The 24,288-nt window shown below is 41.7% G+C and overlaps 5 protein-coding genes across 12 annotated transcripts; 1 reads left to right on the top strand and 4 right to left on the bottom strand.

Annotated features, from left to right (window-relative positions):
- The first annotated feature begins 863 nt into the window (after positions 1-863).
- Positions 864-2,131, top strand: LOC102708666. The gene has a single exon (XM_006663695.3). The coding sequence runs from the start codon at positions 1,117-1,119 to the stop codon at positions 1,795-1,797; it is 681 nt and encodes a 226-aa protein (XP_006663758.3). The 5' UTR covers positions 864-1,116; the 3' UTR covers positions 1,798-2,131.
- A 648-nt stretch (positions 2,132-2,779) lies between these two features.
- LOC102704935 (cytochrome P450 714C2) lies at positions 2,780-11,639 on the bottom strand. 4 transcript variants are annotated; one of them, XM_040529271.1, is made up of 9 exons: positions 11,049-11,639; positions 10,526-10,937; positions 9,785-10,011; positions 9,412-9,659; positions 8,402-8,765; positions 7,887-8,283; positions 6,664-6,911; positions 4,825-4,939; positions 2,780-3,853 (listed from the first exon to the last, which is right to left on the bottom strand). In XM_040529271.1, the coding sequence occupies exons 2-9, from the start codon at positions 10,830-10,832 to the stop codon at positions 3,078-3,080; spliced, it is 2,682 nt and encodes an 893-aa protein (XP_040385205.1). In that variant the 5' UTR covers positions 10,833-10,937; positions 11,049-11,639; the 3' UTR covers positions 2,780-3,077. The 4 variants fall into 4 exon arrangements, with proteins under 4 accessions (XP_040385205.1, XP_040385206.1, XP_040385207.1 ...); XM_040529272.1 differs by having other exon boundaries at positions 11,494-11,639; XM_040529273.1 differs by having other exon boundaries at positions 10,526-10,931; positions 11,494-11,639.
- A 260-nt stretch (positions 11,640-11,899) lies between these two features.
- On the bottom strand, positions 11,900-13,832 carry LOC102707725 (cytochrome P450 714C3). 2 transcript variants are annotated; one of them, XM_006663691.3, is made up of 3 exons: positions 13,269-13,566; positions 12,634-12,994; positions 11,900-12,521 (listed from the first exon to the last, which is right to left on the bottom strand). In XM_006663691.3, exons 1-3 carry the CDS (start codon positions 13,520-13,522, stop codon positions 12,087-12,089), a joined length of 1,050 nt encoding a protein of 349 aa, XP_006663754.2. In that variant the 5' UTR covers positions 13,523-13,566; the 3' UTR covers positions 11,900-12,086. The 2 variants fall into 2 exon arrangements, with proteins under 2 accessions (XP_006663754.2, XP_040385524.1); XM_040529590.1 differs by adding an exon at positions 13,612-13,832 and having other exon boundaries at positions 12,364-12,994; positions 13,269-13,516.
- A 1,834-nt stretch (positions 13,833-15,666) lies between these two features.
- On the bottom strand, positions 15,667-17,921 carry LOC102707444. The gene is made up of 2 exons (XM_006663690.3): positions 17,624-17,921; positions 15,667-17,485 (listed from the first exon to the last, which is right to left on the bottom strand). The coding sequence occupies exon 2, from the start codon at positions 17,409-17,411 to the stop codon at positions 15,894-15,896; it is 1,518 nt and encodes a 505-aa protein (XP_006663753.1). The 5' UTR covers positions 17,412-17,485; positions 17,624-17,921; the 3' UTR covers positions 15,667-15,893.
- Positions 17,922-18,223: 302 nt separating this feature from the next.
- Positions 18,224-22,602, bottom strand: LOC102704663 (2-hydroxy-6-oxononadienedioate/2-hydroxy-6-oxononatrienedioate hydrolase). 4 transcript variants are annotated; one of them, XM_040529831.1, is made up of 7 exons: positions 22,363-22,602; positions 20,771-21,016; positions 20,102-20,576; positions 19,672-20,014; positions 19,290-19,388; positions 19,071-19,191; positions 18,224-18,892 (listed from the first exon to the last, which is right to left on the bottom strand). In XM_040529831.1, the coding sequence occupies exons 2-7, from the start codon at positions 20,910-20,912 to the stop codon at positions 18,672-18,674; spliced, it is 1,401 nt and encodes a 466-aa protein (XP_040385765.1). In that variant the 5' UTR covers positions 20,913-21,016; positions 22,363-22,602; the 3' UTR covers positions 18,224-18,671. The 4 variants fall into 4 exon arrangements, with proteins under 4 accessions (XP_040385765.1, XP_015698439.2, XP_040385764.1 ...); XM_015842953.2 differs by having other exon boundaries at positions 20,771-21,003; XM_040529830.1 differs by having other exon boundaries at positions 20,771-21,153; positions 22,363-22,426.
- Between the last annotated feature and the right edge of the window lie 1,686 nt (positions 22,603-24,288).

The raw sequence follows: 24,288 nt of genomic DNA, 5'->3' as shown, positions 1-24,288 counted from the left end.
TATCAAGGATAGATTGGTAATTTTACACGTCCATTTCATGTTGGCATGCACATATGGCAGCCTATAGTGCACATAGTGACAAAAAAAATAGAAAAGCTTCTCTCTAATGGCAAATTAATAAGTGCAATTCTAAGAAGAGTATTTGACTAATTGTTAAACCTAAAGATGGCAAAAAGTTAAATTCCGGGCATGAAATTTTCCAATGGAGAAGTTGATTGCGGGACGGATACGAGTGTGGAAAGGGCAACCGAAGGTGAGGGGACTGATTAGTGCTGGATGGTGACACGCAACGGAACATGAAGACCGGAGGTATGAATGTGTGGTCTGTGCCGACTCCGACCCGACCGACGCTGATGCATTAAGGGGGGGCTTCCGATCCGCAGCTACATGTATATACTCCTGCTTAGAAGAAGGTAGTCGGTTGTTGTCATAGCAAGCAATCCACTGCTTTGTGCTCGTAATTATGTAGATGCAATTTCTGTTAAAACAGAAATAGAACAAGTAGACTGATGAAACAAAGTGTCCATGACATCTAGCACAAGCAAAGCCATGATGTAATTGTTGTTTAACATTAACAGCACAGCCAGCAGTAGTGCAGTATTTTCCACCGGTGCAGAAGCGAAATCAAGTGCAACGGCTGCGTCAACGAGAGGAGATTCACATTGATGCCCCAACCAAACACCCGCAAACTCATTAACTTCCTGCACTTTGCTTTCACGCCACGCGCGCAATGGATTCCCGAATTTCGTGTCTTTTAGTAGTTCTGTAGACGCAAATTCCGTTTAGCCGTTTCGAATTAAAAAAGAAGAAGTACTAAGAAGTAAACTGATGAAGCGTCCAGGATTGTATAAAAAAGAAGCCATCGTCGTTGTTTAACGGCGAACAGTGGACTAAAATTTCAGCGATGACGGTAAGGAAGAAGGCCAAATTCAGCCGAACGCAACGGCATCGCATCACATCACGCTGGTTACGCGTCAACACTCCTCAATTCCATTGATGCCAACCAACTCCAAACACCCGCTGCCTCATTAACTTCCTCCACGGAAGTTGCTCTTGCTTGCTTGCTACTCATATAATCCAATCCGATCCACGCGCGCCCAATTAATTCCCGACGACATGGCTATGGCTTCCACCACCGCCTCCGGCAACGGCAGCGTCCACACCACCACGGCGGCGCCCTTCCGAACCCACAAAGACTTGGAGGCCGCCAGGAGGCAGCGGCGGCGGCGCTGCCTGTGCTGCTGCCTGGTGGCCACCCTGGTGGTGCTCCTCCTCCTGGCCATCACCCTCCTAGTCCTCTTCCTCACCGTGCTCCGCGTGCGCGACCCCACCACCCGCCTCGTCTCCACCCGCCTCATCGGCGTCGCCCCGCGCCTCTCCTTCCCGGCGGCCTCCATCCAGCTCAACGTCACGCTGCTCGTCACCGTGGCCGTGCACAACCCCAACCCGGCGTCCTTCGCCTACGCCTCGGGGGGCCACACCGACCTCACCTACAGGGGCGCCCACGTCGGCGACGCCGAGATCGACCCCGGCCGCATCCCCAGCCGCGGCGACGGCACGGTGCAGTTGGCTCTCACGCTGCAGGCCGACCGGTTCGCGGGGGACCTGACGCAGCTCATCGGCGACGTGATGGCCGGGTCGGTGCCGCTGGACGCCAGCACCAGGATCCCCGGGAGGGTGGCCATCTTTGGGGTTTTCAAGCGGCACGCCGTGGCCTACTCCGACTGCCATTTCGTGTTCGGCGTGGCGGAGATGGGCGTGCGGAGCCAGCAGTGCAGCGACCGGACCAAGCTCTAGCGAGCTGGTTGATTCCATTTCACAGCGACAGCATGTGAGAGTGAGACAAGACGAGACGATACGAGAAGCCACTGCTGCCGTGTTCGCTTTCTTCTTTCTTTTGTAAAGGAGGAGTTCACGTGCATCCGCGTGTTGCACACCACGAATAACACGGGCGGCACGTCACGTTATAGATATCAGATCAGGAATTCATAGTTGTACAACTTTTAATTAATCTTCTTTGCTAATTTTGTAATTGATTTGATTCTATGTATAAACATATGGCACTTGTATGTCAGTTTGGATACACATCATGTATACATACATATACAGTACTATGCTAGGTTAAACTGACCTTTTCCTCAACAGTATGCGCACGGCTACAAGTTGACAAACATACAAATAACAAGTTGCCAACACAGAAATAGCGAACGATAACTTTTGACCAGATAACACAAAGTTAGGAATCTAACACAAGTACAAATATGAACGTTATTACAAGCTAGAAAAATAAATAATGAAACTGCATGTATAAACATACACAAAACAGTACTTGTTCAACGTATGAAGCCATCATGTTTACACTAGAGTTTACTCCGAGCTCCAAACTTCAGTTAAACATACCTTCCTGAGTCTGACGATCATGCGCACACGGCTAAAGCTGCCAACACACCCGAAGGGGAAAAAATAGCCTCTTTTCTCACCTGCTAATGCGAGTTAGGATCCCTCACACAATCAAATTACAAATATGAACATCATTACAAGTTGGTCAAATTTCGAAACAAATAATAAAACCATATCTAAACCAAACGATCTCTATTCACTGGTCTCTGTTTAACCACACCTATAACGGAGGCATCAATCAACTAGAGATACAGCGCATATTTGTTCACCGCATGGTTGAAATATTTAAGCACATCATCTCCCAGTTCATATGAACAGAAAAGGCAACTGATCCATATGAGCAACATCCAGACGACCCAGACAGGAATAATTAACCATGATGAAAATGCAACAGATTCACTAGTACAACCAGACATCTACTCATTTCAGACTTACAAAGGTACATGGTCAAATACCACAACTCTAATAGTATGACTTAAACTAACCCAGCTAAAAGGAAGACTGACAAAAGCTACATGTATAACTTAAACTGTCTCCTAATTCTTTTGCATTACTACCTACATGTTCAGTTAGCAAAGTTAACCATATTGGCACAGGGCAACTGAATTGGTAGCCAAAAACTGCCCCAAAATGTTGTTCCCGGGCAGATCTTCAGGGTGTCATGATAGGCAGGCCTATCACTTATTCTCTTTAGCGAGTAAACACCTTGGACTCACCGAATCAAAGTCAAGCTTTCGACAAATGCTTGGGCTAAGCTGCACCACTTTAAGAGATCGCCTCATTGGTGCATCTGGGCAAGCATCTGCGATGCCTGTAAGTAGAGGTTCTGATGAAGGGGTTTCACAGCTTCCAGGTGAACTAGAATCTAACAGATCCTTTCCATTTGTCTCTAGCGCTTGATTTGAGATAATAAGATCAATAAACATCTTGCAGATCCGTTCAAGAAACTGATCATCCTCCTCACAATCATCAAATTCATAACTTAACCTTTTAACAGGGTAATCACCTGAATCAAAACTTAGCTGCCTTCGTGAAGGAAGCTCCGGTGCCCTGATCACCTTCTTCTTTGGTGCACAAGCTACCTCCTCTGCTCCTGGCGCAAAAGGATCAAAGATGCTTTCACGAGGTGTCTGACATCCATATGAAGGATTTTCATCTGCAACCTTTATAGAGATAGAAGATTCAATTGCTTCATGCTTTGGTGAGGTAATGGCCTTAGCAACACCACTCTTGTTATTTTCAGGATCACATACTATGCCAAGGGATTTTGCATCCTCCTTATTTTCCAAGGGAGCCTGGACAGAAGATTCTTCACACACACACTTTTCCAACTTTTTTACAACAGGTAAATCACAGTTAGAAACTAGTGAATTTTCAACAACATTCTTGTCCACCCCTTGGTCCATTGGGAGTATTGTGGTGTTAACCCCTAGTGTGACTTGCAGATTAAAACCTGCAGCGAAATAAGAAATAGAAAAATTAAAAACCACAAATTACTCAGGACATAACAGAGAATGATTACCAAACAAACAAGGGACACTCAAAAAGAGTCCAAAACAGGTCCTACCACCCTAGGAGATACTAAAGCAAAATATGTGGTTATCAACGAAACACTAGCCCTGCAGGTAACGGCAAGTATTATGCACGTAAAAATTGTTCTGAAAGACCATGCAAGGCGCCAAGTTATTTGTCAGCCAATAATAAGCTGTACCCACACTTGTTAGAAACTGAGTGAAATTACTATACATCATCTAATATAATCAAAGCCATTTTTGTCGATAACAGTTTTTTGTTGGGGCCAAAGTTCAAACTGTTCAGCCATCACTCTGAGTCAAGTATAAATACAGCAATATACACATTTTTTATCATTCAAATGCCGAATATGTGTTCTTGAACATGCTGTGGACATCGAGACCTATTATAGTACTATTGGGACTTGGCAAATACAACACTGTGCGTTGGCCGCTAAACAAGAACCTAATCAAACCATTCTGCAGACAGATTAAATTAAAACATGCCCAAAAAATCCTCCAGGTGTATACACTACAGCAGCTAGAAAAAAGATGATTTTATCCCTCATCCTACAAACAAAAGAGAACAAGACTAGAACAACAGAAATGTAACCAACCTAACTATTCCTTATCAACAATAGCAGAAATCAAGCCCCAAAGTATTTGGGGGTCCAATCCAACAGAGGGGCTGAGGAAACGGAACAAAGTTTGCGAACCTGCAGAGTGGAATCACATGGTAAAAGAAGCAAATTTAGGAATTTAACAGGTGGAAGAAGCCGAAAAATCACATTAAAAAAAAAGGGAGACAAAACTAACTTAACCCTAACATCAAAAGGGCAAAAGGCTATTTACTAGATCTGCTGGGAGAACAAGATTAAGCAGCAGAAATTGTTAAGGAAATGGCAAGACACACCTCGCAGCTCAGTTTGGTGAAGACGGAGACGCGCTGCTCGCACAGCGCGAGATTTGGTTTTGGGAGTGCGACGAACAAGATGAGGCTGACACTCCTGCCGCCAGGAACAAATCCCCTATTAAAACAAGGGAACTTTTCAAATAACACCCTATAGAATTACTAATTTGCTAATGTCATTCCGGTGCACACTGAGTAAATAGATACAGCCTCCTCATGTTAAAAACAAAAAAATCTATGGGCTGGGAAATAAAATAGCCAGCGAGGGAGAACAAAAAAAGGGCGGGCAAAATGCGCGCGCGTGTAGCCTCCTTGCCGCGAAATAGGCGAGCTTATCATAATTTGGGTGAAAAATTACCATTCCACATTAGTACTAGACAACTTTCCTTTTTCTAAAGGAATAAAAACAGTTGCACTAATCTTTGGCAAATCTCTAGAGGTGAAAATTGAATCCCAAAATACCATATAATTGATCCACGTAATGAGAGAACAAGAGAGAGAGAGAGAGAGAGCAACGCTACATTGCTACCTCAATGACGTTGATTTGATCTGATCCGACATTATATGAAGTTTCATAAAGCAACATGCATACTGTAAAATTCTATAATTTGGTTTTTATGGTAAATTTATGTATTGTGCTGATAATATTTATTTTATTACAATTCAAGGTAAATCAATTTCTATTGTACCTAAACTTCCTGCTTAATATGCTCTCTAAGCACCTATTCAAATATGTACAGTAAATTTAAATTGCTAGAAGTAGAGGATAAACAAAATGTAAGAGGAGCCAGGAGGATATGGAAGTCATGCAGCATTGGTTATGGCGGTAAGATGTCAACTAAAGTAACCATGAACAGGGTGGCAACGGCTGCATGGATTAGGAAGAAGAAACGATGGTAAAGAAGATGAATAAAAACCATAACCGTAGCCACTGTGTTATGTTAAGCTAAAATATGGTCTGGGCAATTCAGATTAAAAGATAATTTATTCTATTGCTACAAATAGCACATTACAAACTGGGGTTATTCCATAATTGATCCTATTTTTGAAAGCTAACTGCAGATTTGACCCTATTTTTTTCGCTTTGCAGTTTTGACTCCGGTTTTCAAATTTAAAGAAGCCGGTTGACCCTAGTCCGTTAAGTGAGCATAACGGTGTTAAATGAGACATGAATGGATGTTTGTACCCTTGCATATTTGACCCTACTTTATAAATGTTTATTGCACATTTGGCCCAATTTTGTATATCTATCCCTTGTAACAAATAATTCTGAGATAGCACTAACAAAAGCATTAAACTCATTCTCAGATAACACAAACAAAAGTATCAAACTCATCAAAGTAAACTATAGCACAAGATAGTACTGGTTATAACGATAATGCAGGTAGCATACTGAACTTCATCATAACGCCATAACATGGATACAGTTATTAACAAAAATGTTTTTTTACCAGAAACGAGAAGTCAACATGGGGTTCAAACCCTTAATGTCAAGTCATGAATTTACAAGCAGGTATGAATAAAACGAACACGTCCAACTTCCCCGATAGGAACAGCTAGTCTGGGGAATCTCCGAACTGATAACCCGAACAAAGAAAATCAAACCACCAATCACTTGATTTTGGGCAGAAAGGTAGAAACGCCGAACCTTTAACCTTCACACGATCACACGATTCAAATGTTTAATCTGAGAACAGTTTCCAATCTGTAGTGCCAACCAGTTCCTGCCTCAATTCAACTGCCCTGCACCGTATTGTAGACTTGGCTTGCAAGAAGACAGCATGGAATGTGACACTGATATTAGACCTTGGCTATAATTTCCAGCAGATCCATCTCTCTTACCGCTGCTGCCGCCACGCGCGACGGGGCCGGGAGTCGGCGCCGGCCTCTCCGTTGCTGCTGCACGGCCTCCCACTGCCGCCTTCGCGCGCAGCGAGCTGCCGCCGTGAGCCGCCGCTGCCACCTCGCGCGCCCCTGCCCGCGGCCTCCGCGCGCAGCCTCCCCGCCGTCGCGAGCCGCCACCGCGCCTCTGCCTCCCCGCGCGCCGCCGCCTCCCGCTGCCCTCCGCCGCTCGTCAAGCTTCCTCCTCTCTAGACTGGGAGAGATAGATTAGATGAGGGTAGTTTTGTCGTTTTGCTTGTTATTTTCTTTTTTTCCTTGTTACTTACCGTATCCTAACACGGCTGCTTTAAATTTGAAAATCGAGGTGAAAAATACAAAGTGAAAAAATATAGTCAAAAATATATAGTTAGCTAAAATATAGTCAAAAATATATAGTTAGCTTTCAAAGACGTTATGCAATAACCTCTAAACATTTCATCAATCTTCATAGGCTGATACGTAGGGGCGGCAATTCAGGTACAGATACCGAGTAACTGTCGGTTACCCAACTCGATGGGGACAGGCATGAGTACGATTTTTTACCCGTGGGTACTACTCGGACGCAGGTATGGGTGCGGGTATTTTCCCCACCTACAGGTAACCCGTCAGATATCCAAACATAGCCCACATATTGAATTTTGTCTAAAAATTTATTATGTTATTCATGTAATAATATTTGTGATGCACTTTCGTTTAGCTAAAAACATTGATATGACATATGTCTTGAACTTTTGATGTGTGATGTAACATTGAATGTTTAAATCTGAACATCAGATAATGTGCCATGTGTTGTTATTATCGCTATGATTAATTTGTTGTATTTGTTGAAATATTTTATTATGAGCAATATGTTGTATTTGTTGAATTTTTCATGTGTGATGCAATATTGTATTATAAACAATATATTTAGTTTGTTTTATATGTTAAAATGGTTATTTTGATGTGCTCTTGACATGTAAAATGGTAGACCTAATGGGTACCCGATACCCATCTGGACCCAAAGGGTACGTGTATCAGATTTTACCCGTGGGCACGGGTACGGGTAGCAGGGCGGAGCTAGAAAATTAGTTTATCGAAGTCTTCGGGGTTAGAATACACTAATATTACTTATTTTTTAGTACCATCTTAGCTGCCTAAACTATATAACAATGGATTTCGTCAAAAGTCATGGGGTCGAGTGATACCTTCCCCAGGCTCGACGGTGAGCCTGAACGCAGGGCAATGCACATAGTTTGGAGAAAGCGTGAATTCAAACTTGGACAGCAGGAGTGACAGAACAACCTTGAGCTCAACAATGGCTAGATTCTGGCCGGCACATGTCCGGACCCCAACGCCGAAGGGCATGTACATATGAGGGGGCTTGCAGGCTCCCGCTATGCCGTTGGCAAACCTGTCCGGATCAAACTTGTCGGCACTAGGACCCCATACAGAAGGATTCCGGTGAGCCATTGCGATCGGGATCGAGATGTTAGTCCCTTTCGGTATGTCGATGCTGCCAAGTTTGATGTCATTCAGAGCTTCCCTAACGACGAAAGCAGCTGGTGGGTACAAGCGGAGCGTCTCATGGATCACCATTGTCAGCTGAAACAAGCATCATTAACACACAGCCGTTAGCTGCGGCTAGTATTTTGCTGCTTTAATCTAATGAACAATTGCTTTCTATTCTATTACAGGAAGAGAATCAGAGGAGAAAGCATACCGTTTTCAGCTTCCGTAGCATGTCAAAATCTAGTGGTCTCCCTTGACAAACGTCCAGCAATTCAACCCGCGTACGGGACTGCCATTCATGGTGTGAAGCTAGAAGCATCAAACACCATGCAGCCGTGGTCGAGGTTGTCTCATGCCCTGCGAAGCAGATGTTTTTGCAGTTGTCGACAATGAAATCCTCACGTGTGCATGAAGTGAAGGGGCCATCCTTAGAACCCTGAATGATGGCGTGCAGGAGACCCTTGTTCGCTGTGGTTGGTGAATCATGTTCATATTTCTTTGCTATGTTTAAAATGAGGGTACGGATGCTACTATCCAGATTCCAGATCTCTCTATTGCTCCTTGTTGGTAAATACCTAGCCAGTCCAGCACAAAAATAAAGGAAAAATCCTTAAATAATTAACCAATTACAATAAGATGATAAAAAATGAGAAACCACCTATTAACCCCATGAGTTTGTTACCATTTCCAAAACTTCATGGATGTAATGTTCATATAATTGTGTAATGGTTTCTATCGGAAAATACATGTTACAGAACTCTCTTGGATCTACTATCGTGTTTACGGTTTCTAGATAAAAATGTTAGGCTTGATATCTGTTTAGAATGATGCACGTGCACGAGAACTGACAAATTGCAGGTATATGATATCAGACCAAAATGAGAAATGTAAGTTACCCTAGAGAAAATAGAGGCTGTATATTTCTCTCCCCATAAAAAGTCAATCTGATACTGGAGCAAACCAAGAACAGTAACATATATTTTCTGACTTGTAATGATTTGAGAAAATCAATGTCCATTCTTTGCTTCGAATCCGAGTAAGCTAGTTGGATATTGAAAACGGTAAAAAGAAAACAAAAATACTGTTCAGAACCAAGTTCCAAGCACAAGTGCTCAACAAAAGAATTTGAGTTCAGTGACAGTATTTCTTTTGAAGTCTTAAATATTCTAAATATGAGAGACACACTATTATATGTGTCAATGTGTAGTTTCTGCAACATACCTACTTCCAGGAACACCAATAAACATATTTTGTTTTGCCATTGTTGTCTGAAGTTGCCGTATTTTTATAAAAATCTCCTTGCCTTCACTAAAGCTGCTTCCAAAACAAGCCCTTGATATGACATCAGCTGAAAAGTTTCTCAAGAACTCATCAACCACAATCTCTGCACTGCCTCCCCTGTCCTCAACATCGTTTTTCCACAAGTTCAACATTGGCACTGCAGCCTCCATCATCAAATTCACCATTCCCTATGGATGTTGTTTTAACAACAAATTTAGTTTTAGTATATGCTACATGTAGTAAATTGCTCCAGAAAATATTGTTCTTGGACAGATACATGGCCTGCAGACATAAGTATCAAAGTTTTAATTACCTTAACCTTGTCCATGAAGAGTTCAGGTGCGATTGCCTTTCTCTGGTGTACCCATAGGTCACCATTTGACGTCAAAATTCCCATACCAAGAAGAGCTCCACGCTCTTTTTGCAAGAAGCTAGACTTCCCGACATCCAAAGACTTGCAGTTGGCCAGCTCCTTCACAATGTTTGGATCAATCACACTTAAAGTTTGTATGCTTCCGGTGGAATACATGTAGATGGGGCCTAAACAACATCAATGTTTCAGGAACACACGAGCTTTAGTTTTAAATACGAAATGCAGAAGGCATCTCTCCATGTTATCAAAAGAAAAAAAAAAGCACAAGTCTACAAATGGTTATAGACCACATAACAAAATAATTTTCAGTAATTTAAATAGCTTAATAGCTTAAAATGAGAGAAAAAATGAGACCTTTTGACAAAATGAATATGAAACTGCAGGAAAGACCATGAGCTATCCATAAACAGGCCCTACTGAAAAACCATCTTTCGATGGTTGCGGAGAAAACTACCATCTGAAAATACAAAAGGACCTAAAACATTCTGATTATAAGCTTGTGTCCCCCCAAAATAAAAGCAATCCTGTCATGTGAGAAAAAAGAGATATTTTGAGGAAAACAGGTCAATATCAACATTCCTTTAGAAAGAATCTAATGAATTGCATTTAACATCAAACGTAAAGAGTCTAACAAACTTTCTTTTAATAAAGCTATTAAGCAGTAAAAGTTTCTTAACATACCGTATACTCTGCTCCAGTGGAGGAAGTAAGGGAAAAGAGTAGCCACATAATTTGAGGAAACCCGGTCACTAGTCCCTGCATCCTGTTCCTGCACAGACTTGGTCAGTTGCTGGATTCTCCTCATCTCTGGTATGTTTCCAAAGAGAAAAGAAGGCTTGGGACCCTTCACTCCTTGGCTCCTCAGTTTCTGCCTCAACCGCTCTGGTCTTAGCCACAGAATGGTGTACAGATAGGAGAAGAGAAGGATACAGAGGATGACCGGAGATAGAACCGGTAGCCATTGCAGCGACGAGAAGAAGAATTCCATGTGTGTGAGACAGAGAGATAGAGATTAGATGTTCATAATACCATTCATATTCTGACATATATTTGATGGGTGATACATGTCCATGTGTGCAGCTGGGGCCTGAAACTGAAAACGTACAAAATTGCAAATAAGCTCACCCACTCTGTAGTTTTTTAACACATGTATAAACCATAAAGCACTGCAAATTTACTAATATACAGGAAAGAAAACACAGACCTTTCAGGGAATCATTGTCAGCTTGCAATAGCAAAGTATTCGCACCATGTCATGACAAGAATAGGTCGGGACCGAATCAATATATCTTCAAGAGATGAGATTCTGGGCAATAAGATAGTACAGCTAGCAAAGGGCTTTCTTTTTTTGCCGGGTAGGCTAAGATAGCATACCAAATATATTAAGACTGGAAGCAAAGGGCTTTCCGCCGCAAACAAAAAAACTAAGACTTTTGGGCATGAAGTTGCGCGATAGTTTAGTCCCCCAAAATGAAACTCTAGAAGACTAGAAGCTGGATTGGAATAGTACAAAGAAATCACCAATTGGTTGGTTAAAGAAGTAGAGGTTTGTGCTAAGAGCGGAGATTGCTTTCATTCCCCGCCCGAACCCTAAAAATTCTGAAGGCTTCACTTAACTCAGATGAGATGAGTGAGGTGAGGGCACGCACCGTGGCATTAACGCCGCGGTCGACAGCTCTGAAATCTGACGCAATTCCATGAGAAGACCATAGTGAATTATTGATTGATGGGTTATCACCACCACCAGGAGACGAGAGGATGAGGAAACCGTTTTGATAGAGCGGCGTACGTTCCAGAAAAATACTGACTGATGAGTGCTTGTCTGTTTCACTACCAAAAGATATGGTACTACCTTCTTTAAACGTTTCAGGTTATAAAAAGTTTTGGTTTTTTATATTTATATAACTACTAATAAATTTGATATATAAAAAATAAGTAATTTTATTATTCTTAAAAAAATAAAGATGTACCATATTTTATAGCATAAAATTTGATACTTCTGAGTACTCTTGTATCTATAGGTATTTTTTTTAAAAAAAATAGTAAAATTGCCCTTATAAAACATATAGTTGTTTCTGCAATGAATCTATAAAATCATATAAATAGAGGGGTAGTACATTTCCTTTGGTTAGAATCAACGCACTTATAAGTGCTGAAATCAAGTCTTGCTGTCTGTGTGCTGAGAGCTGAGATGAATCGACCGCCCAGGCCCAGCTGTATAAACAAGTAACGAAGCACTCGCTCATGGCAGCCTCGCCACCATGAGCGGCAGGCCGAACCCGGGCTCAATGGTCAGCCTGAACGCCGGCGAGTGGCGGTACGTCGGCGACGGCGAGAAGGCGAACTTGCTCAGCAGCCTGGCCAGCACCACCTTCAGCTCCACCATCGCCAGGTTCTGCCCGATGCATGTCCTCGGCCCGTGCCCGAACGGCACGTACATGTGCGCCGCTCTGCACGCCGCCGCCGCCACGCCGTTCGCGAACCGCTCCGGCCGAAACTCGTCGGCGTCGGCGCCCCAGGCGTCCTTGTCCAGGTGCAACATCAGCCTGGGCACCTGAACGATGGTGCTGCGAGGCACGTCGACATCGCCGAGCCTCACGTCGTCTGTCAGGGCCTCACGCATCATCATTGACGCCGGAGGGTACAGCCGGAGCGTCTCCTGGATCACCATCGTCACCTGCATTTTCGACATCAATATCAACTGTCAAGTTGCAAGATGAACAACGTAGTTGATTAGTTTCTGTCAAGTTGCAGGATGAACAATGTAGTTTAGGTTGTTCATTGCTCACGATCTTTAGCCGGCAAAGGGCGTCGCCGTCCAAGGGTGTTCTTCCCCGGCAAACCTCCATTGCCTCAGCCCGGGCGCGTTCCTGCCATTCAGGGTGCGTGGCGAGTAGCATCAGGCACCAGATGGCGGTGACCGCCGTGCTCTCGTGCCCCCCGAAGTAGATGGTCTTGCAGTTTCCGACGATGAAGTCCTCGGCCTCTGCAGCGCTGCGACCATCCTGCGCGCCATCGATGATAGCGCTCAGAAGGCCGTTGTGTGGATCTTGGTGATGGCGGTGTTCCTTTGCGACTTCCAGGATCAGTAACCGGACTTGTTCATCCAGCGTCCGTATTTCTTGGTTGCTCTTCGTTGGCAGGTATTTCCTGCAACAGTAATATAGCATGAACCATTTTAGAAGCCGTGATCACATATATCTGTCACTGTGACATGTAATAAGTATCATGTTTAAACAAGAACAACGATTTAAAAACAGTTTATGGTGAGGTTCTCTCCCAATTTCTACCTACTACTCTCAAATTAAAAAGGAGTATACATAAAGACTCCTGGTTAATATATTGTAAGACGCACGTAGAGGTTCTCATTTCAAAGGGATTTCAAACTGTTCTCTTTTCATTGTGACTAATTTCATTTACTCACCACAGTGCAGACAAGCCAACAAACGCATCTTGTTGAGCAATTGCTTTTTGGAGCTGCCTAAGCTTGCAAAATATCTCTTCTCCTTTTGTGAAGCTACTTCCAAAGCAGGCCCTGGCAATTACATCTGCTGACAAGTTCCGCAAGTAATCATCAACAACTATTTCCCTACATCCTCCTGAATCGTCGATCATGCATTCCCATGCTTCTAACACTGGACCAGTTGCATCCTCAATCAGCTGTATCATACCCTGCATGCATTCAAATAAATATTGCAATCATGCATGATACAAAGTCTAAGGTTTTCAGTCCATGAAAATTATAAGCAATCACACTTCAATGGTACCTTAATCTTCTCCACAAAGAACTCTGGTGCAATGATTTTCCTCTGATAGGCCCACTCATCGCCATTCACTGTAAATAAACCTCCTCCAAAGAGGGCCTTGCGGGATTTCTTCAGATAAGTAGGCTTACCAAGCTCTGATGGTGTCCAACGGCCTAGGTCCTTTACCATATCTGGATGAGAAACTTGTAGTATCTCCATAGCTCCTGTTGAGTACAGGAACACTGGACCTGGTCAAAATTCACATGTTAAGAAGAACTTGAAATATGTATTCCCTCATATTTGACATGAATATAGGGAAAATGATACAACAAGCATAGTATTCTAAGATTGAATTCATATGCAAAATTAATGTTTCAAAGCAAGCAAATAATAGATATGATAGTTATTGTATAAAAGGCCCTAAGCAGATGAGATCTTGCTTACGAAATAGTTAGTCAGTTCAACACAAAACAAAAGAAAGCATATAAAATTAGTGTGTGGAAATTTTAATCACGGGTCAACTACTGAATCATTTATGACTGTCAAGAGTTGAAAGGCTATTATTATATTAAGCTGTAAAGGGCCCCATGATCTAAATAAGTTATTCATCAATACTTATCAATCTGACAAAAAAATTAGCAATGCTCAGTACAGCATGTTGGGCTTGTTTAAGAACTGAAACACAGTAGCTTCCAATGGAACTTTGTAGGACAGTAAATGGAAACCACAATGTAATAAAATAATATCAAAGAAACTTTTGTAAAAAGGATTATATTTATTTTAAAAACGTGTGATGATACCATTTCTTCGAAAATGGCTGTTCATAGAATTTGATATCCTACTAACAGTTGAAAAGGAGTAAAAACAGGAGACATTTAAAAAGTTAGTATGATTGCCCTCCAAATCCCTACTAAATGATCAAATCAGGCTTATAAACTAGATCTTTAATAGGAGGGACATTTTGGGGCCCTGATTCTCCATGGCAATTCATTAATTCACTTATAACAGTTGTATGGGATCACTAATCTCCAATATATGCCATTATTAAACATCAGGATCCGATCATCAGTCTGATCTACTCATGGACAAATGAGTAAAAGAGTCAATCATGGACAAAGTTAAGAAACACTAGAATACATACCATAAGTTTCCCTCCAGAGAAAGAGATGTGGGAAGAGGGTGGAGATGTAGTTGTTGGTGCCTTGCTTCTGCGAAACCTTGAGCTCTTGTTGGATTCTTTTCATCTCCCTGGTGTTGCCATAGAGCAAAGTAGGCTTGGGACCCCTTATGCCTTGCTTCCTCAATATCTTCCTTATCTTCACAGGCCTCAGCCATAGGATGTTGCACAAGTAGAACAGAGCAAAGTTAACAAGTATGACAAGAACACCAATGAGTGCAAGCAGTTTCTCCATGAAGGATAGGGAACCAGAGAGGCAAAGTATTTCTGTCAAATCTTCAGACATCTACATTAGGTTTTCCATAGACTAGCTTTATATATTTGTTTGACACCTCTAGCATGTGGATCTTTTGTTTGACCTTTTCTCCAGCAACTGATTGTTTTGTAGGTTGCTTTCACATATTGGGATTAACTAACAATCAGCTAAGACCTTCCAGTTCATGATAACACGAATTCAATAAGTGTATATTACTAAAAGAATATTATATTGAATCCCCGGTTTACCGATGAAAATTTAAGAATCAGTCTTAAGTTGTCATCCTGTGCTAGGCCTACTGCATTATGCAACAACCTAGTTTGGTTACCGGAAGCATTTCAGGAGAAAAAAACAATATACCATGAATTAGTAGATAGTAAAACAATTACCTCACCGCTAAATATTAGACATTTTCTTTTTGTAAAAGGAGGCCTGTTCAGTTTCCAGAGTTCAGACAGCAAATTTGAGGCACAAACCAATGAAACCTACACATGAGCTTCAAACAATAGGAGAAAAAAATTACCTCTCTACTGGGCTCTAGGTAAACTTCTGACAGAAACCATTGAATGCAGATGGAATCTTCTCTTCCATGGTGATTTAAATATATATGGCAACAACCAACAACAGAAGGAAACATAGGACATCCAATGACACACATATATTAAACAAACATCAGGTATCAATACACATTGCTGGACTGAGCAAAGTGGAAGAAAAAAGTGGGCACTAGAATTGTTTTACAACACTCAACCGGTCACTGCAACAACTACAACATTTGAATTTTTTTTAAAAAAATTACAGAAACGTTACTGTAAACAATCATGAGCCACCATATAGTCAGTTTGTCATCAGATGTACCCGCGGGACACTCTAGAACATAGACCACCAACTTCTTTTGGTGTCTACATGTACCACAGTGGCACTTGGGGATCTACAGTACGGTTGCCTTCTACCAATCCTAGGAGGATTTGTAAAGCATAAAACTAGAGCTAAACTAACAAGGCTTACAACTGGAGCAGCTGCAATAAAAAACCATCCACTGCGCCTGTGTGCCCTGTTTGGTTGTTCTGCAGCCCGAACACTGCGTTCACTTGAAATAGTCTCTCCCACTGCACCAATAGCCATATGACGAGTTACTTCGAGCTCTGGTTCATCAGAAATTTCATCCATGCTTTCCTGGAGATGGGTGTGATCCACAACCTGCATGTCTCTTTCATTGGTTGCAGTTCGCTTGGACCTTTCATATTCCGCATCATCTGTAGGAAGCTCATATCGGCAGACAGGACATGTATTCCTAGAACCAAGCCATGACAAGATGCACGATGAATGATATAGATGCGTGCATGGTAGTTGTTTTGCTCTTGCTCGGATAGGAATTGGGTCTTTGCAGACTGGACAGATCACATCACCATTTGTTTGATAGCCTGTGGAAATAATCACAGAAGGAAGATTTTCAACAAAGGATGTTGCAGCTGGCGGAGCTCCTCTTCTGGAATTGTTGTCCTCAGCAAATTGCTCAAGGAGCATCTCAAACTGCCTTGCATCAACATAATCACCTGGGTTCCCAACAAAAGCTGTCCTGATTTGTGACCCTTCCATGTCTTCTAGCAAGTTAGTCATATTTGCTCTTTGACGTACAGTCATACTCCAATTAAATGCATCTTCAGATTCGTCCTCACTCAATCCACTCAACTGAATATCACGTGATTGTTGCTGGTGATGGATCATGATGTCAACTGCTTCACCAAAATCAGAATGTTCCGATTGCACGTCTTCTTGGTCATCTGAATCCCACTGATCTAGTCTAGCATTCATGGGATCGATATCGGTATCTGTGTTGGCATAGCCATCATTGTCAAGTTGAATGGAAATCCTCCTGGCTGTCACACTATGTTGGTCTAGAGAGGTATCTGAATCACCACCATAGTCACCAAAACTGATGGTTGATTCAATTTCACCAAACACAAAATCAACATAATTGGGGCCATCACTCTCATCATTGGAAGCATGCCATCTTTGAGAATGGTTTGGTGTCGAATTATACGACACATTTTGCAGCACGACCGATGAAGAATCGGTATCGCCTTCACAACCTTGCCTCGCTAAGTTGATCAGCTGAGAGAACTCCTGCGAAAACGCATCCTCGATGGAATCAATACTTGCAGTCCTGGATCTCCGCCTTCTTCGTGCCATGTGCCGAGAAGTGCTGGTTATTTCATCGTCGACATTAAGTACTGTGGACTTGCAGTCCATGCATATGGCTAAAGCTTCAAAGGTATCGTTGACCTCGGCATCCAAAGCAAATGGTCTTGTACAAACTAGGCACTGAACATCTGGTTGTGTGGGAACCGGAGAATAATTCCCAGCGTGTCTCTGATGATCAGACATGGATAAAAATTGAACAAGCAAATAGGACACAGTGGGGTTGGTCAGCAATGCGGCAGGAGGTGGTCGAGGTAGACCTGCAAAAGAAATGAAAAGAAAAGAAATTGTGTTGCTAAGATGTTGTCGCATGTCATGTGATGAACAAATTAGAAAGAGGAATACCTAGGCTAGGAAGAGATTGCAGATCGAGAAGAAGTGTGAAACAAGGAAGCTACCTTGTGAAGCGTTAGTGCAACAGATCGAGCATCCGGTTCCTCAATCTCCCTTCATTGAATCCAGGTAGGATTGGAGCTAGGGTAAGGAGGAGGGACCTGGACTGGATCACCAATGGACGGGTTGATGCGATGCAGTGCAGGCGATCGACGCCAATCTTTAGCTGGAAATGGAATCACTCCGCTGTGGATTTGAGGATTTTTTTTTTCTTTGGAGGTTGGTTGGTCAGTGAAGTTCAGAAGAGGGATGAGAGGAAAATGAAGACGAGGAGGACGAAAGGGTTAGCCTCCTCTGCCAGGTGAGTCTATACCCCTCTGCCTGGTGGGCCCACCAGCAAAACTCATCCATCGCACTCAATCTCTCTCATTATTACTCACTAGATTTGCTATTCTCCCGTTTAACTGCGTTCTTTTCTTATTCTACACTTTTGGATTTGATCATTCTTTTTATTTATAAAAATTTCACAATTATTAGTTACCTTATTGTAATTTATTTTATCATTAAAGATATTTTAAACATGCTTTATAATTTTACGCAGTTACATAAAATTTTTTAATAAGATGAAATGTTAAATGTAGATCCAAATATCTAATGGCGTCCAATTAAAAAAGAAGAATCAGAGGAACAAATGCATTGTCTGAATCAACTGTGTGTATGCTCCTTGCTGGGATTATCATCAAAGTATCAAACTGGATTTTGTTGCTAGCCCCTATATCCTGTAAGTAATGGTAAACCACCAAGTCGATTCTCTCTGAATCAACACATACGTGCACCGCAGGTTTCCAGCAACATACAACAGAGATGAATTCGTTTCTGAAAACACCATATGTGATATATGGAGCTCTAATTTCACACAAAATAAGAAAAAAAGGGCAATCCAGTGAGTTCGTCACTATATACTTTCCTATATATATACATAAAGGTATACTGCTACTACATGACCAATTCGGCATGCTTATCATGTTTTTTCCTCTTTCACTCAAACCACTCTTGTATCTCAAGTTTCAAGTCCAACTCTCATCTGCTTCTGTACGTACTGGGATACTGATTTCATACAGCTGCTTGGAACATTTGATCTTGTTCGTTGGCTCTTCCAAAAGCTTTTCTTAGGAACCTTTCAATAACAGACACGAATTCTTCAGGTCGTTCCTCCTGGGGCAAGTGACCACAGTTCTTGATCACCTCAAATTCTGCACCAGGTATCGCACGTGCTACGCGCTCGGTGTTCCAACGAGGAACAAGGCGATCAGTGTCTCCACTCACGATTAGCACTGCGATGGTAAGACACATAGATCATTCAGAAAGTAACATCCTTTATGAACCATGTGCAAGATAATTCCAACTACTTCACATCTAGACTTATAAATAAATGCAAACATGGATAATAAGTAGTATTTCACTTATGTATATATCATCAAAGGAGCACAAAAGAAGTGTGTATATGAAAACCTGGGCATGAGATCTCAGAAAGCCTCTCTGAGACTGGCACTTTTGATGTGGATGTAGAATCCATGATCATGGATACAGTGTACTCCAAAAGAGCCATCTCCCATCCTCTGGATCTTAATGGCTGAACAGATAACGTAGCTTTTAGTTTTTGCATAAAACAACATAGTATATACTAATGAGCATCGAATAGTTGCTAAGTTTTCAGAAACAGATAATCACCTTAGTGTAACCTTGAATGACATGATCAGTCACTTTGCTTGGGTCGTACCATGCATTGCGGACAGCCAATATACCAAATTTATCCATGATCAATCTTACCTGTCGCAAAGACCAATCAAGAAAAAAATGCAACCTGATTTTTTTTTTCAATGCATAAAGAATTGCTTGTAAACTGTAATAGCCTGATATACAGTGAGGCAGTTAGAGTTGATTAAAGTTTCTTCTTTCAAGTTGAGTTTATTCATCTTTACTTGTGTTGATTTGTTTTAGATAATGAACTTGTATTGATGCATTTACTACCCCTAGATAACTAAAGTATACATTGAAGAGACTATGAACTAAAGCATTAGAATTTCCTTTCTCTTTTAAATAAAAAACTTACCAGCATCACTCCTAATGATGATCGAAGAACAGCAACAACAGCTTTACAATACAAAGATCGAATCAGGCCACCTATTGCGCTAATCATATGCATAAGAAACCCTGCAGTGCGCAAGCATAGCTCAAGGAATCCTTCCCGGATCCTAATGAATGAATTTGTAGGCAAATTTGAGCCATTAGAATCGTTCTTCTTCTGCCATTCTTGTTCAGCTGAACCATAGTCCTTCACACCTTTCCTCTTGAAAACCGGCACGAAAATCGATGGTGCAACCAGCACAAGTGCAGCTACCCTTTCTGGCGCCTCTAAGTATGCATCCACTGCTACAAGGCAACCAGCTGAGTGCCTGAAACCCAAACCATCACACTTTTTTCATTTATCAGATTAAGTAATGAACACAGATAGAACATTATATGTTGTGCTGCAACCATACCCCACAAGGACAACCTTGTTGGTACCAAGTTGGTCAATGAATGCCAATGTAGCTATGACTGAGAAGGCCATGGAGTAGGGGTTGAGAGGTTTGGTGTCATCAGCAGACCAGATGGTCCTGGACGTCAGACCAAAAGCAGGCCGATCAAAGGCAAGCACTTTGGCACCAGCAATGCGGGCTAGAGGGCGCATGATGTGGTTCCAGGAGAAGACTGAAGAGCCAAACCCATGCAATAGCAGTATTGGCAAACCAATTTGGTTTTGGTCAGCATTTGTGATGGCAGAGTCAAGAGATTGGTCGCTGGAATCCTCATGGCTGCAAACCTTGTGGTGGACCCTGATGCCATTGATCTCGTAGAAGCTGCTGTCTGGGTCGGCAAGGGCGTCCGGGTCAAGGAGATCATCCTGGTCGATGCCAGCCACACTCCGCCGGCGGCGCCGCCGTGGTGGCATCTGGGCACTGTCTGGAACTGAACCTGCATTAGTTGTAGAGTTTAGTAGTGCCAAAGCTGCGCTGCTAGTTTTAGAAAAATTCCAGCTTTTGGTGCGCCAGCCATTTTAAATGAGGAAAATCACATATTCTGCATATAGAGACCATATCAAGGTCACACATCCCATTTTAAGATCTATCCAAATGCTGTAAATTTTTCACAAGGGAGAAGATAGTTACCCAGGAACTCGGCAGAGGCAAAGGCTGGGGGAGGACCAATTGGCCGACGAGCACAGGGGCTGCAGGAGAAGGCAGAGGAATGTAGAGGGTGTTGAGCCGGGGGTGGGGTTTGGATGGAGGGTGGGAGATGGAGCATCTGCATTGACTTGATCAACCCCGGGGCAGGAAGCTCACATTGTCTGGACTCAAGAATTGCATGGGTCCCAACCGAAGAAGCAAACTGGAAAATCAATCTGCATCCACACGCTGCAAATTTGCTCATGTTGGATAACAACAAAACCTTGAGCAAAATCCTCGTCAAACAAAAAGGTGCTCCCCAAATAACTCATTCAATATGAGCACATTGCATGCTACCATGCTTGGCTCATACTCCTTGAAAGTAACTACATTAAACAAGAGTAGGATGAAAAGATGGCCAAAGAAGAAAGGAACACTTCAGCATGTCCAGTACTAAAATGTATGTGTAGCCCATTTCAAGAGAAAAATTGTGTGGAGCCATTAGAGGAACATGGGGCAGTACAATGAAATAGTGGATGTGTAAATTATGTTAGTATCATCGAATGGAAAATGGAAGCATTTTAGAACTTTGCAGAGAAAGTGTAAAACTAAAAGGCATTATGGATTTTCTATCTTCAGCAAAAGTATGAAGTAAATTATTCAGTCATTCCAGGTGGAAACTTGGACTTGATCAAACTAACTGCAAAGACAAGAAAGTTACAATTGTAGACATGTCGCAAAAGATTTATAGTGTGCTTCCTAAATTATAGCGCTGTCATAATCAGTGGGCAACAAAATATCCGGTCTTAATTTCACTAGAAAATATCCAATCTTGAAGCAAGCAAAACAACTGTGAGTTGAAAGCATGTGAATCATTCAAGTACAGAAAAAAATGATACTAAAATTGAAAAGTTTGGTTCTAGTAAACCTAAAGGGCATGTATACGATCTGAGACAACTATTATCTCCCTTGCACTATAGACCATGAATTAAATGAAAGTTACACTCATATACTACTAGTAGGCTAGTAGCTTTGTAAAACTTATGCCCTGCATCCCTCTCTTTTTTGATTCAGCTTATGCATATAAGCCAAAATTTGAATTTTCAACTTTAAATTTAGAGTAAATTTTGGAATTTTTCATCGTACTTTATTTTTTAGCCTTGGCTTTTATCGCTAAGAACACATACATAAAAGTTCTACTCACAAATTATTTTTCATTTACAAATATATTGTTTAGCTTTTTTCATAAGAAAGCCAAACAATCACCCCACTAGTCTTTTGTTGGCAAAGTCCTTATGGCCTGGCAGACAGTGCTCAAATATGATTTATTATTGCCTTAATTTGTCAATGTCTTAACAGTACCAGATTCTAGAAAATGCTAGTAGAGCATCAGTAAGCCCGGTCCCCTCTGTTGTGTGGAAATTGTAGGGTTGTAGCTGCATCGTGCAAGTTTGACCATTTGAGCAAAATCCACATTAGCATTTCTAGTGTGGCGATTGGTCTGAACCAGCTAACACAATTAATCTTTACGAATACACAGCAGCTAGTATTCGGGGAATCAGCTGAATAGAAAAGGAGACTAGTGGGAGGAGTACCTTGCAGTCCGCTTGCATCCACCGGAAGACCAACGGCTGCGCGGCCATGGTGCTTGCTCCTGACTGAAGTCAGAGCACTACCAAAATATGGTGGCAGAGGGATAGCATGCGCAGGAGCTGGCCGGCGTCGAGGGCGACGGCAGTAGAGGGCGGCGGCGGCGGCTGCGCAGCAAACCAACAATGCGTCAACACAAAAGAACAAGGCAGCACCGCAGCAGAACGCCAAACAGCCAAAGAAAACATCCACGTTGCAGATAAGGAGAGCTTTTAGCTGGGCTCTATCAGACATAGCTAGCCCACTTGCTAAACCCTTCGTTGGGTCAAATTTCAATTACATTCTGAATACGAGGAATCCTCCAACTATAACAGTATAAATCGGATCCTTCGGTAGCACCCACCTACGTACAAGGAACCGACCGTTGTTTGGGTGGCTAGCCACGTACCCGCCGCCCACGCGAGTTCGATTCCTAGATCAAAACTCGCATATCTCATTCGGGGATTTTCCTCTCACATGTATGTACACCCTAAAATTTTAAACGTGTAGTACGGATGCGCACGCGTGTGTGTTTTGGTGTGAGTGTGGTGTGTATTCGTGTGAGTTGTACTCTCCCAAAAATAGGACTTGACCTTGTTTGGATCTCCAGAAACTTTTTTTAAAGTCTCTATCGCATCGAATGTTTGGACACTAATTAGAAGTATTAAATATAGACTATTAATAAAACCCACCACATAATCTGGACTATTTCACGAGACGAATCTATTGAGTCTAATTAATCCATGATTAGTGAATGTGATGCTACGTAAATATTTGCTAATCGTGGATTAATTATGCTTAAAAAATTTTGTCTAATAAAATAGCATTTATTTATGCAACTAGTTTTGTTATCGGTCTATATTTAATACTCCTAATTAAATCTCTAGATCCAAACAGTTACTTAGTCGTCGTGCTATGTAGTACATACATGGAGCTTACGTGGCACCTAAGTGCAATTAAAGCCAATTAAACAAATAACAAAACAATAAAAATGGCTATAAACCCATATATAAGTTAGAAAAATAATAAAAACTAATGGACCCCACAAATTATATTCTCTGCTTGCTCTTCTCCTTTTTTTTTTTTAATGAGCCGACGATGTCCGTTGCTCATTGTATTGAGTGATGTGCATCTATGGGGACTGTAGGAGAGAAATGAGAAGATTGGAGGAAGGAAACCGAGAGAAGAGGAGAGAGTGGTGAGATGTGAAGGGAGTGAGACCAACTGATAGGTTAGTTCTACTATTATTTATTTATTCATGTAACTGTCGTGGATGTGTTTTATTTATTTTTTAATTTTCTTTCAATGTCATATAACTATCCTATCACTGTCATACTGTCATATGGTATAAAGGACAAACAAGCCATATTAACTTGATGTGCACTATTTTTTAAGGTTACGAGATACGTATATGGTTTTGTGGTTCTAAATGATAAAATAAATATTCGAATTGTATAGACATATTAGCTTAGCAACGCTCAAAAGGCTGGCAATTAGTTAACATTTTTAGTTATTGGATGTAAATGAATCTCGATCAATAGTTGAGAGGATGTATTTATACTTGTTTTAAATGAGCTAGTGGCGGTGAAGTGAATCTGCCATACCACCTCAACTATTGATCACTCTTTGAACTTTTTTATACTAAGAAACAATCAAATCCAAATGATAGCTACATATAAAATTAAATTAGGTGAAATATTCTCTAAAGAAAAAACGGTACAAATTTCATAAAAATGTATCTTTCTATTTTAGATAATATATATCGTTTTATGCATAGCAAATCGAGAGCGTTTAAGCTAGTTTTTGGACAAGATAGAACGCAGTTATTATGTTGGCCCGGTCCACGTCGGCTTGGGTACCTTGAGATGAGATGGAGCCCCACCTCCCAGATT

This window comes from Oryza brachyantha, chromosome 12 (genome assembly GCF_000231095.2).
Source record: "Oryza brachyantha chromosome 12, ObraRS2, whole genome shotgun sequence".
NCBI classification, from domain to species: domain Eukaryota; kingdom Viridiplantae; phylum Streptophyta; class Magnoliopsida; order Poales; family Poaceae; genus Oryza; species Oryza brachyantha.
This window is presented reverse-complemented; position numbering and strand designations above follow the sequence as displayed.